General features: G+C 38.1%; 2 protein-coding genes across 5 annotated transcripts in view; both read left to right on the top strand.

Moving 5' to 3' along the window:
* The window catches only part of CNTN6 (contactin 6), a 222,840-nt gene extending 220,763 nt beyond the window's left edge, over positions 1–2,077 (top strand). For 3 of the 4 annotated variants that reach the window (XM_050957317.1, XM_050957319.1, XM_050957320.1), the window contains one exon: positions 656–2,077. In XM_050957317.1, coding sequence (XP_050813274.1) covers positions 656–756 — 101 coding nt within the window. In that variant the 3' untranslated portion in view covers positions 757–2,077. The remainder of the gene's footprint in view (positions 1–655) is intronic. The other variant, XM_050957318.1, reaches the window with a different exon arrangement.
* Positions 1–13,667, top strand: part of LOC127053138 (neural cell adhesion molecule L1-like protein) — a 1,307,741-nt gene that overhangs the window by 841,860 nt on the left and 452,214 nt on the right. The window lies entirely within an intron of this gene.

The following is a 13,667-nucleotide window of genomic DNA, read 5'->3' on the forward strand; positions in this document are numbered from 1 at the left end:
CTAACTTTTCAGGATCTCACTCCCTCTGCAGTGGCCTGGAGAGTGGGACAAAACTCCATGTGGAATAAGTGATTCTGTTCAACACAAGGGTGTGCCTAATAGGCATTATGTAGCACTGATTTGTTGGTAATAGACTTGGGGGTGCATCTCCTCCTAAAATACCTTCAAAGAAGGTGCCAGCTATCATGAAAAGATTCCTCCTTTTCTCTTGTTGAGATGAAGTTATGTCATTTTACTTCTGTAATTCCTGGGCAATGCTGCTGCAAAAAGCATTATGTGAACCCATTAGCAGTAACAAATAGGGTGATCAGATAGCAAGTGTAAAAAATCAGGACAGGGGGTGGAGGGTTATAGGTGCCTATATAAGAAAAAGCCCCCAAAATCGGGTCTGTCCCTATAAAATCATGATATCCAGTCTCCCTGGTAACAAAGCACCATGGTCCCAATTTAATGAAGTGCTAGCATCTGTGGGCACTGAGAACACTTAGCACCTTGAATGAGCTGCTATGAATTATTATAATTCAAAACATTTGTATATGCATTTTTGCTGAAAAATTTGAATGATTCTGAATTCTTTGAAAAATAGATCTGACACAAAGTGCTATTGCATATGAATTTACTTGCCTGAGGTGGTTTTATTTTTGTATTTTTATAGGTTTAAACTCCAGAGGAACAAAATCATTCCAGTTGGTAGTCCATGTGGTAACAAATGGGATTATGATTCTGAGTTGCATTCTTACTTTCTCAGCTCTTTGATGATTAAAGCCAGGGACAGTCATGGACTTTTGAAAGTAAATCATCTATAGATTTTATCCTGATACTAAAGCCACAGCCAACATTCACGATGACTATACTATTGAGGGGTGGGAATGTACACTGTACATTATTAAGAATGTAAATATCAATATTGCATTACTAAAATATATTAAAATCTGAGAATAAATATATATAAATAAATTAAACGGAGTGGTGCCAAAATATAGCTGCGTGATAGCAACAAGTGACATCTATTATATTTTGCAAACAATGAGATATGGTACAAATCCAGTTTAATTATATGACCCACATAAAAGACCCAGGCCAACTCATAAATTGTGAATTGATAATAAAGAAGGAATAGGTTTGCAGATGTTTGTGAAGTGGATATTTAGCCTACCTTCTCATTTCAATCTATACAAAAGAATAATAACCACATTTCACAATTTAATGAAATAATATTTGTTTACATTTTGCACCTATTTGTATCAGGTTACTACTTAGATGTTACAAAACATGAATTGACATATAATGTACCCTTTTGAACTTTACCAAATTATTTTCTCTGAAAAGGGAAATAGTCATCTGCTTCTACAAAAGGAATTAGAGTCCAGTCCAAACCTGTTGAATTCAGTTAAAACAATCCCATTGACTTCAATCCCACAGCCCTTGGATCAGGCCTTCAATATTTCTTATGATATAGCATACACTAAACCAGTATATTCTCAAATACGCTTTTAAAAAACTTTTTCATGCAAAGAAACTATTCTGGTCAATAAATCAAGCATTTCAGAGGGGGCTAAATATTTATTATTTATTATTATGAAAGGAACATCTTCATGGTTGGTCTGCGAAATATTTGATGTACTATTTTTCTTATAAATGTTTGGAAATTCAATGTAATTTTGTGTTTCATTTTCTAAATCATCTGCTTCAGTTCTGTTTTTCTAATAAATAAATAACTGAATAATCCAACCATATAGTTACTTAAATATTTAAGACTATATTTTCATCTTACTGCTTTTGGATATACTTTGTGTACATAATTTCCTTTAGCATTAATGCAATTCACAAGCATACAACAGTGCCACTCAGGAGATGAAAAGTTGATGTGTGACCTTATAGAAAACTCACCGCATTTTCACTGTATCTTTTTTATACCAATACTACCCTATTGAATAAAATGCAATCATTGAAAGAATTAATAACGAATCTGAGGAGAGCTTTTTTCTGTTACCAATAAAGTATACAGTGGCTTGTTGAAAAGCTCTGCATATTGATTTGACATAAATCATCTCAAATGTTGAAAAAGTTCTGAAATGTTTTTTGCCCAGACATATAATTGCAGGGTATTCACATTTATGTGAGTCCCCTATGCCCTGTACATAGTGGATGAAATCTTGGCCCTATTGAAGTCAGTAGCAAATCTCCCATTGACTTCAGTAGGGTAAAATATCACCTGATGCATATTACAGCACTGACTAATCTTAAACAGCCCTTAAAGAGTTCTGACCAGGAGATACTGAAATCATGTGGTGGGAGAATAGGGTCCAATGTTTTTAACAATTTGTAAAGTTGCTCTTTAATCAATTCAGCAAGAGTATTAGTCATAATGTCCACAGATTGTCTCTTTCACTCAGATATATACAGTATAGATTTTACCAACCTTCACATGGAAAAATTTCAGTCTTCTCTTTGTGTTTGACTGCCACCGTTTTCTCACATTTACCAGAGCAATGATATTATATCAGAGCTTGTTAACATGCTTTGTCACTGAAAAAAATATATTAGTCTCCTGACAGATTCCGTCACTATGTATTAACTATTATTTATTTTGTCACTGTTTGAAACTGTAGATTCATCTTCAGCAGGGCCGGCTCTAAGCACCAGCATTCCAAGCATGTGCTTGGGGCAGCACTTTTCAAGGGGCAGCATTCTGGCTATTTTGGGGCAGGACTCCGGCTTTTTTTGTTGTTGTAGGTGGTGGTGGTGGTGGTTTTGCTTCAGTGGCGGCACTCCGGCTTTTTTGTTTTTGTTTTTTTTTTTACTTGGGGCTGCAAAAAACCTGGAGCCAGCCCTAATATTCAGGTGGGACTGTCAGGGGGAAGGAAAGGAGCAATGCTGTATATTTATACTACAAGATGATGAAAATCACCTGATTAAGTTCTTCAATTTATTCAGTTATTAGACAGTCAAACTCAGCCCCATAGTAGGTGACTATAAACCATTTAAAATAAATGAGTTTGGCCCAAAATATGAAGTGACAGTAGTTGATTATAGCTTGACAGCTTTATGAACACCAATATCAATGGACTGACTCTCTCATATTAGGTTTGGGGGACAAAAATATTCTTCAGCACCTCGCACTAGTTCACATTCCCTCTCCACTAATAAATACTGTGTAATGTACACCATCAGCATAAAGACCCGTGCTGTGTCCCCTTTCCTTGTTAAAAAACTGAATATGTAGAAAACATTTACTAACACCAGCACTTTTCATGAAACATACTTATATGTTCTGAACGTTCCTACTGATGATTATTGTGTACCCATTCCCCTTCACAAAAGGCCCAGAGGGAAAAGAAATCTATTCACATACTAAAGAGCAGAGCAGTGAAAACAGATTCTTATTAAGATTAGTATTTATTTTGAACAGGTTTTTCAAAGCTCAAAACAACATGCTCATCCATAGACATGGAAGACCTGATCAGCAGCAGAGCCAGTGCTGCCTATAACAGATGTGAGCTCAAATGGATTGAGGGATGTCATTCTGCAGACTAGTCACCCCCTGGCATACACTTTTAAAGCACTGATTAAAACACAGCAGAACTATGTTGAGATTGAAAAAGAAATGCTGGCAATTGTGCTTGGTTGTGAGCAGCTTCATACATATGTATATTGGCAGAAATCTGTTGCGGTAGAGATTATAAACCATTGAAAACTATACTACCATTGTGAGAGGTGACACCTACACATCCATAAATTAGCATGAACTTGCAAAACCCCCTCATTAAATACAGGCCCAAGGAGGAACTTCCTATAGTGGACACACTTTCAAGAGCAAGGGAAAAGAAGGAACTGCAGGGAGAGGAGTTTGCAATAAATACAACAAAAGGCAGAAAAATCACGAGATTCCTGATCACCCTTCCTCCAAGGCCTGCATATCTAAACTAAATAGAAAAGATTACCTTTTTTTAAGTGGATTAATACTCAATTTCCTTGAAAATTAAGCTGTTGGACAACCCCCTGAGTAGTAATTAATTGCTCATTACCCTATATTGTGAATCATAGTTTGTTCATTAGTGTTAAGAGCAGATAACTAACCCCAATTCATATATGGTTCATTTCAGGAACTCTGATCTCTAAACACCAAACCATTACTCAATACCGTTAAATGGATTAGCAGAAAAGTCAGTGCAAATAGCAGAGAACTTGCTAAACTATCCCAGATTAATTCAAGGGAGTCCTACTAAGCAGTAGTTACAATATCAGATTACACTTCCCATGTGTTAGTAGGATCACCATTCTGGAGACATCTGGGCAGAATGATAATATCTAAAATGCTTCTTGAGTCAAAGAAATTGACTTTAAAGTAGATAACAAAAACTAGAGCTGACAATTCCAATTTGCAGCAACTTTCAGAACTTGTTTTTGTTCCACATTGGAAGATCCACCTCAGAAGCCAAACCAGGCACAGAACTGTTTTGAGAACATAAAGTTTTCCATATCTATTGGTGGGTTCCACTGATCACCTGTGCTTGTTGATGGTGGCTAATTTTATTGAAACTCGGCTTTATTAGCATTTGATTTAACAAAAAGAAGATGTAACAATAGACACTGGACTCAATAGACAATGATCACCAGTATGTGACAATGGTATAACCTTTTGTAATCTGAACTCATGTCAGTTGACTGAACCAGAAGTTGGAAATAAAGATTAATCTCTTACCAGCACACTTACGAATCACATCTTTTTTACACTGTTTGGTAATATATAGGGATAAGATTTGCCATGAAGGATGCCCATATTCAGGAATGTGACAGGCTGGCCTGGTGCTTTGTGGGATATATAGATGTTTCTATAGCCTATAAAACTCAGTGTTTTATGTTGTTTGATTAAGTGAATAAATGGGATGTAAGTGGAGTATGAAAGATCATCTTGTCTTGTTTTCTCTTTCTGTACTATACTCTGTCCATGTGCAGAATTGTTGTTTGAATTCCTTTTTCATTCTCTTTTGGGACTCAAATGAGCCTAAGAGATTCCTGACACCAGGGACTCAGTTGGGTTGCCTTAACAACAGTTAGCTAGACAAGACTGGGCTAATTGTCTTGGTTTAATTCTCAGCAAGCCTAACCTTGCCACTGAATAAAACAGTCTGGAGCCAATCAGGACTAGAGAGGCAAAATAAATACAGCTTTCCTGTCAATGAGAGAGGAGTAATTCAAATGTTGGAATGTTCAAATGTTAGCTTCCTGCTTCCAAATGCTGGGACAGTTAAGTTAAGGGGAATTGCAGCCTGGAAAAACCCTCCTGCTGAACTTGAATTGTTTATTTTTGGGAACTTTGCTTTGTATTTGGAACTGTTTGGTACATGTCCTCTCCCAGCTCCAGGGAAGACAAATACAACTTTTATCCACCCTTGAAAGAGAGAGAGACAGCACCAGTGACTTTTTTTCCCAGTGTAATCCAGATCCATTACTTGGGACATCACTATCATATAGAACCAGGGATTTATGCTGCAGGTAATATATTTATTATCTTTGTGTAGTATATTAACTGCACAAAGGTGCTTTGTGTAGTGTATTAATTTTAAAAATCCATGTAAATTGGGGCAAAACATTTAGTCGGTAGGCCAGGGGTAATCCATTATCTTTTGTTAAGGTCCAAATTTCTTGGTCAAGGTATAGTCAAGGTCCAGATTCCAGAGAAAATAATACAAAAGCAACAATAATGAGAATAAGAATAAGTAAATAGATTTCAGAGTCTGTTCAAAAGCATTTAGCAGTTTGGATTTGGCTCATGGTCTGCCTATTGACTAGCCCTACTGTAGGTAGTCTCTTATTCAAATATTTACCCACAGCATTTGTTCTAATTTCAATCTTTTCTTTTAACGCCATTGTCTCTTTGTTTACCTTGAAGACTTCCTGAAAGCCAATGATTATCTGTAAGCATGAAAAGAAAGAATAATTACTAATTATTTCCTCTAAATCAAAGAAAGACACTATGACTATCTGAAGCTCCCCTCAGCCTTAGCCAACAAATTTCATGGAGAGGCTGAAATATTTTCAAGTGTTCCAAATGGCAACTCTAGCTGTTATAGCAACGCTGAATTATCGTTGAAAAAGGAACAGATGGATTAAGAGTGGAGTGATTCTGATTCTCCTCCCTCATTGGAGTAAATCAGGGGTAATTCCATTATAGTCAATAGAGGAAGATCAATGGGAGACCAGAGTAAAACCCAATAATTTCAGAACTGAGATTAATTAAAAAAGAAAAAAAGACATGACAATCAAATCCACTAGTGGGCTTCAAAATCAGAACAGTTTATTATCTACTTCAAAATAAAGAAAGAGACTGTCTCATTGAGTTACTGTTGCATTTAACCTTACAAGCGCATGCTGAGTTGCTCCCACTCTTCTGCGTTGCGGAGAGCTCACAGTCAGCACAAGTTCCCAACACAGATATCTGACTGCATGCACAACCCCACAAGCCATCTGAACATTGTTTAGAGTCACTTAATATTTTATGACAGATGACATTTAAAAATAGAGATAAGCAAAACTATTTTCAGCTCATTTGAATAGTCAGTGCAAGTGCTGTATCTGTCAAGTTACAGACACAGCAGGTGGGTTACAGTTCATGTGGCACCTTTCCACGCTAATAGCAATTTCAGATTTCTGTAATCAGAATTTTTAGCGTCTACCAGACAAAGAAATAACATGAGGATGGGAGCTGAACATCCTTACATTCTCTTGTTAGATTTTATCACAAAACCAAAGTATAGTTCTATTCTAGAAAGCCATTCTGCAAGCGTGCTGCTGGGAGTTTCCATGTTAATTACCTCTCAATAATCAATCACCTACCTTCCTCAGGTCACATGTAAAGAGATGACGTCTCTATGTACCATATCCACAACTTAAGCAGGCTCTGAATGTTAGGCTGGTTCTTTCTGGGCTGTATGACATTATAATTCATAAACAGTCTGCAACTGCAAGCAGCCTTTACAGAGGCAAAATTCCCTTTGGCCCTGATCCTGCAAACACTTATGCACAAACTTAAATTTATTCACAAGCAGTTCTAACATTTATTATTCTTATTTATTCATTATTTGTATTGCGGTAATGCCTAGGAACCCCAGTCAGTGACTTGGACTCCATTATGCTAGGCGCTGTGCAAAGAGAACACAAAAAGATGGTCCCTGCCCCCAAAGAGCTTACAAGTGGGAGACAAGAGGCAACAGGTGTGAGCACAAGGAAACAATGAGTCAATATTGATCTGAGTGATCTCAGCACTCCAGCTGCTTAACTATTGTCAAGTGTTTTTATTAAGCATCATATCAAAGAGTTTAAATGAGAGATTTGAAGGAGGACAATTTTGTTGTTATTTAAATAGTTTTGTTGATATTTACAAGGAATAGCTCAGCATGAGAGATAACTTGGGAGAAAGCACAAAAGTGTGTGTGTGTGTGTCTATATAGATATACACTCCAAATATCATGACACTTGTGATAAAATCATGAAAGCTGACATCACTTGTCTTTTAGAAAGACATCTAATCTTGATTTAAAGATTCTAAGCAATGGAGAAATTTTCACATCTCCAAATAAACTGTTGTACTTGTTAATTACCCTCACTGTTACAAATTGGCATCTCATATTGATGATATCAGAGCCAGAAGAGAATCCATTTCACTCTTTTGTGGATGTACTGCTTGTGTAGCGTTACCAGGAAGGTGCCATAATGAAAAGTTTTGTTTTGTTTTGGTCATAGCTAAGATGATATTAGTTCCAGTTAGAGCTGGTCAGAATTTCTCCGAGGGACTCGTTTTACCATCAGAGAGCTCAGATTAGTGGAAAATGAAACATTTCATGGGGACAGTTCAATATACAGTGTTGTTGCTCTCTCTCTTTTTGAAGAAACTTTTCAAATGGAAGCATTTTTTTCTAGCCATACCTTGCTATTCTCATTCTAGCCTCAAATATATATATGATCCTATAAACCCTTTTGTCATGCCACTAGTCCCATTGACTGCAATAGGATTATTTGTTTGAGAAAATGTTCACAGGCCTAGCCATGAAATGCCTCATAGTGTGCAACTTTACTCATGTGAGTGGGCCCATTAAAGTGTGGAGCTCCTGCAAAGGTGGATATACTACTCATGAGAATAAAGTTACATGTGTATTAAACTCCCTTAAAACAAACTGGAGTCAGAGAAGCAGTTGTGCCTCTTTGGGTCACATTTCTGGCCTGGGACTGTCCACACGGCTAAGCCTAAGCACAATCGAGCCCACTATAATTACGTTGTAAATATTTATTAGCAACAATCATTATTTCTCTGTGCAGCCCCAGCAGTCTGCTAGTTGCTACTGTTCATTCAAAAGGTTCGACTGAAATATGTTCTAAACACAGGCTTTTGGTATCATACAACTGGAATAAACTATTCCACTGATATAGAGACATCTCCTGCTTTTAACAAAATATATGAATCTCTTTCCTGAAGAAACTTTAACAGAGTAAAAGGAACTGAAATTGACTCTGCTCACTGCTTTAGTCTGCCATTTATAGTATCCTGCACTGGATTTATGTGGTAATAAAGTATGTTATTCTGGAATAACATGCCTGAGCTAATACTCTCACCTATATATATATAAATATATACCTAACAAGCTGTCCCAAAGAGCAAACCTTTAAGTAAATTCTCAAATAATAATAATAATAAAAAAACTTTTCAGTGTTCATGGGAAGGAGATTAAAGATAATCTAGGTATAACCAAAAACTAAGTGAATACTTTGCCTTGATTTTCAAAAAGGGTGATAATATGGAACAGGCACACAAAGACAGGAAAGCTGATGGAAGTGAGCATATAGAAATAGAAATTACCACATCTGAGGTGGAAGAAAACTTAAAGAATTTAATATGCTCAAAGTGGGGGGTGGGAGTGAGTGTCAGATAATTTCCATCCCAGAATACTAAAAGAATTGGCACATGAGATTGTTAATCTGGTAGCACGGAATTTTAATGCATCTATCTATTTGGGGTAGTACCATATGGCTGTAGATTAGCTAATGTCTTACTTACAGTCAAGAAAAAGAAAGAAAGTGATCCAGGAAATTACAGCCCAGTTAGTCTGACCTCAATAGTATGCAAGGCTTTGGAAGAAATTGTGAAGAAAAGGATAATTAAATTCATGGAGGTAAACAGTAAAATGGATGTAATGCAACATGGGTTTATCAAAAATAGATCATACAGATTAATCTGATTTTTTCTTTGAGAAAATAACTGATTTTTTTAGATACTGGAAATACAGTACATTTAATACACTTGGACTTTAGTAAAGCATTTGACAGTGTACTACATGGGAATATCATTTGGGAAGATGGGGATTAGTACAGAATTGTAAGGTGGATAAGGAATTGCCTAAAGGGGAAGAGGTAAAATGTTGTGCTGAAAGGTGTATTATAAGACTGGAAAGATGTTATTGGTGGAATTCCTCAAGGATTGGTCTTGGAGCCAATGTTATTCAATTTTTTGATTAATGTCCTTGACATAAAAAGTAGGAGTGGGCTAATGAAATTAGCTGATGAGACAAAGTTGGGAGACATAGTCCATACAGAGGATCAGAATATTATACAAGGTCATTCCAGTCTTCCTGAAGGCTGAAATAGCGGAAATGGGATAAAATTCAAAAGTACAAAGTGCAGGGGCATGCACTTTAGGTCTAATACAGGGTTTCTCATACAGGGGTTGCTGCTTCTACAGGGAAAGCCCCTGGAGGGCTGGGCCGGTGTGTTTACCTGCCCCATGTTCAGGTCTGGCAGATCGCGGCTCCTGCTGGCCGCGGATCACTGCTCTGGGCCAATGGGAGCTGCTGGAAGCGACGTAGGCCTAGGGATGTACTGGTCGCTACTGTAAGGCACTCTGACCAGACCATGCCACAGAGGGGGAACCAAATGACAATGCCACTCCTCCCCTGGCTTTGGCAAAATCCTGACTAACACCTAGGACATGAGCATGAGGTTCCTGCTGCCTCCCTTCTCACCCATCATTGTCAATTTTCTTTCCCCTTTTTCTTATTTTCTTCCCCAGCCTTCTAGCTAATTAGAGTCTGGCCCAGCTGGCTAAGGTAACCTTTGTAACAACTGCTGTGAGTCTGTAAGACAATGCTTTAAGCAGCCCAATGCTAATAAAAGTTTGCCACATCTTGGAGTGACTGATCAGACCACTTGATGGATCTGTTTCCCAGCATCAAGGTTGCAAAGTCAGCACCAGAGACAGAACTGTTTCTGTCTTTGCTGCTCTTTTTCCTTCCCTCTTGTGTGCATTTGTTTTGCATTGCCTTAAAGGAAACAAAAGTTAGACGTCAGCAACAACTCAAGACTATTTATACTGACTTGTTCTCCTCTCAACTGAAAAGTGCTGTTAATACCATCTTTAAACTACCTCTAAAAGACTGTCAAAGAGGGTTTTTCCCTATAAAAGGCTGTTTACAATTAAAGAGAAAGAGTATAGGGGACACTATTTAATGAAGGCCTTACTTAGTACCTTACATTTCAAATTCTTAAACTGTTTTTCCTTCTTATTCTGTCTCTTTAATAAATGGTGAAGATTTTTAATGGTGTTTGTTGCAAAAGGAGTCACCAGCAATAACTTGATTGGAAACCCCAAACCACAGTTACCTGTTCAATGTTCTAATAAGTGAAGAAGGATTTTATTAACATTTTATTTCTTGTTGGGCAGGGAATACCCCTTTATCAACACAACAGATCTCAGAAGGATCCCTTACAGGCATATCCATTCCTTCCATTTGCACTGGGGGTTGGGAACTCAGTGGTAAGAGTAGTGTGGCGGTCCTGTGATGGCTCTCAGAAGAGTACACATCCGACTATATCATAGTCACAGATGGGAGTGTGTGATGGTGAACAGAGCCTGGGATTGAATATGTTTGAGGTATGACAGAAATCAATAGCTATTAGACACGGTCACTTGAAGGTCTTGGGAATTATGCATGTGAAGCATAATTATGCAAGGTCCAGCAGTCTGTGTGTGTTTTTGAGTCTTGATTCCTTGCTCCCTCATTAATGTGTGGGTTTGAAGAATCCCACTCATCTCATCATATTCTTTTTCTGGAACAAGTCACTTCTCCAAGCCCCCATAATACCCTCCATATTGTCTTTTTCTAGTGCCTGTACAGAATACTGACTGGGCACGACATATATACTGGGCTGTCTCTCACACTGCTATTGTTGGTTCCAGTTATACCAGTTCCTTGTGCTGACCTGCCCTCTGCTATCAGAAATATATGTGGGATACAGCTGCACATTTATACTGCTGACACTTGGCACCTTTCCTGGACCGTCCCCTGCCGCCCTTCTGTCAATGCCTATATGCCACAGCGTTTCTTCTAACATTTTTTGCTGTTGGCATATCTGAGTATGTGCGACACACTTGCTTTCCTGGGGGTCTGATTAGCTTAAGGCTTGCTTGTCCATCTGCCAGGCCTCAGGGTACCATCTCTGATTGACTGTCTTGGTGTTATATGCTGGGGGATTGTTGGCCACTCGCGTCAACAGAAGGCTTCCTTCCCGCCACAGACAAGTCTTCCCCTTCTCTTCTGGAACATGCAGCAGCTAAAATGACCTGCGTTTTGACAATGAATGCTCCAACTGCTCTGCACAGCTGAGACAAGAATACTCCTTGTTCCCTAAAGAACTAATGAGCTGAGCCTATAGCTTCACTCTGCTTCTGCTAGTATGTTTGTGATATCAGCTAAGATGACAAACATGAAAACAAGATCACAGTGGAATGGATTTTCAGCTGCTTCATTCAGCTCCTTTGGCTTCAGTAGAGGATGCATGGTGTTTTTGAAGGCGGTATTTCGCATACTGCACACACCTTTTCAGGAGAATATTTTAATATTGTCTGGGACATTTTCAAATGTGGATGCATAGCCAGAGGTCTGGCTTTCTGAGATGTCCAGCACCCACAGTGCCCATAGAAGTTGCCCAGGAAATCAGAACACTTTTACATCAGTGCCTAAAAATGGATTTAAGGACTTCGTTTTATGCAGCCAGTTTTGAAAATGTTGGCCTTTGCCTAAATGTGGATTGACACATAATAAAATTATCAGACCAGTGACCTATAAATTGGTTCAGAAAGGAATATGAAATTTTCAAAGTGCAGATAGTGTGGAAACATACACTGCACCTCTGTTTCTGGAATAATTAAAAAAAAAGTAGTCCAACCTCTCTCTGCCATTGCAACAATATAATGTCTATTTCCTGCCTTCTAGTACTGAGTGTGTATTACTGGAGTTCAACTACTTATGAGGATAGCTCTGTCTGATGGGGCAAAAAAAATATAGAAAATGGCCAAATGAAGCATAAAAATATGAACTCTTTCTGAAAATTTAAACAAGGTTGCAAAACATCAGCATATAATTCAAATGTGCCCCATGTCATCTCCAGAGTATACACAGGGACTTGGCATTTCTCTGACGCTGACCATTATCTAATCCTAAAAGCAGGAGAAAAAAAAATTAGTGTTATTAAATGGTTCATAAAATGTTTTCCTTGGATAAATTTCCCATATAGAAAAGGTCACTTGGACATTTTTGACAGAATGGTAAAATGAAGGCCGCTCCACAGCCCTCAATCATTTGGTTTTCTAATATGAACTTCTTTTCTTTGTAAATTCCTAGCACTTAGTACTCGAAAATATGTCTGAGGTAGCAATTAAAACGTCCTTTTTATACTATTGTTATGTATATTTTCATTACTTAATCTTCCCTTTCATATGCCAACATGTTTCTTTAGAAAGAGAATTATTTGGTAGCAATAAGTCTGAGATCCACAGCAGTGTAAAGGAACCCCACTAGGCCCTCCACAACACTTAGATTTGTGAAAGGAGAATAAAGCAATGGCCAGTAATGTGTGCCTTACATTTATACCACAGAAATTGTTTTTGTGTCCATTCTGCTTAGTGAACTAAGGCCAAAGAGGTACAATTGAATATCAGGCATGAGGAAGTGGGAGCTGGGCTCACAGCAGCTCTGCTCATTGTCTCCAGACTGTGTGGTGGCTTGCAACATCTCTGTACTCTACGCAGACAGAACACAATTAGGGCTTTATTGGGTTGGATAAGAAGGCTGGCCCAGTGGTTAGCACGCTGGGCTGGAGGGGGAGGGGGATCAATTCCTGTTATTCCACAAACATTCTGTGTGACGCTGGGCAAGTGGCTTGATCTTTCTATCTGAGGTCCCCATCTGTAAAATGAGGATAATAGAGATACTACCCAGTGGCATTAGGAAGATGGATACATACATTAAAAGATAGTGAGGTGTCCAGGCCAGGATTTTTAAAGGTGCCTAGCAGGAATTTCAAAAGTAACTAGGTGCCTAACTCCCATTGATTTCAATGGGCATTAGGTATATAATGCTTTTAAAAATCTGATTAGATGCCTATCTGAATCTTTAGGCAGATCTGAATGTCTTTTAAAACCTGGCCTGTAGATACAAGAGTACCTCAGATGATTAGACAGATGGAGTGGATTTCACGCTGAGAAATACCCTAAAGTGACTTGAAAAGCAGTCTTGTCTCCTAGACAGAAACCTGAGCAGAAACATTAAAGTTTCAGTCAGGTAACATAATCAACACCATCTGATTTGCCCAACTAATAAAAAAAGTAAAAAGAA

This window comes from Gopherus flavomarginatus, chromosome 6 (assembly GCF_025201925.1).
Source record: "Gopherus flavomarginatus isolate rGopFla2 chromosome 6, rGopFla2.mat.asm, whole genome shotgun sequence".
NCBI classification, from domain to species: domain Eukaryota; kingdom Metazoa; phylum Chordata; order Testudines; family Testudinidae; genus Gopherus; species Gopherus flavomarginatus.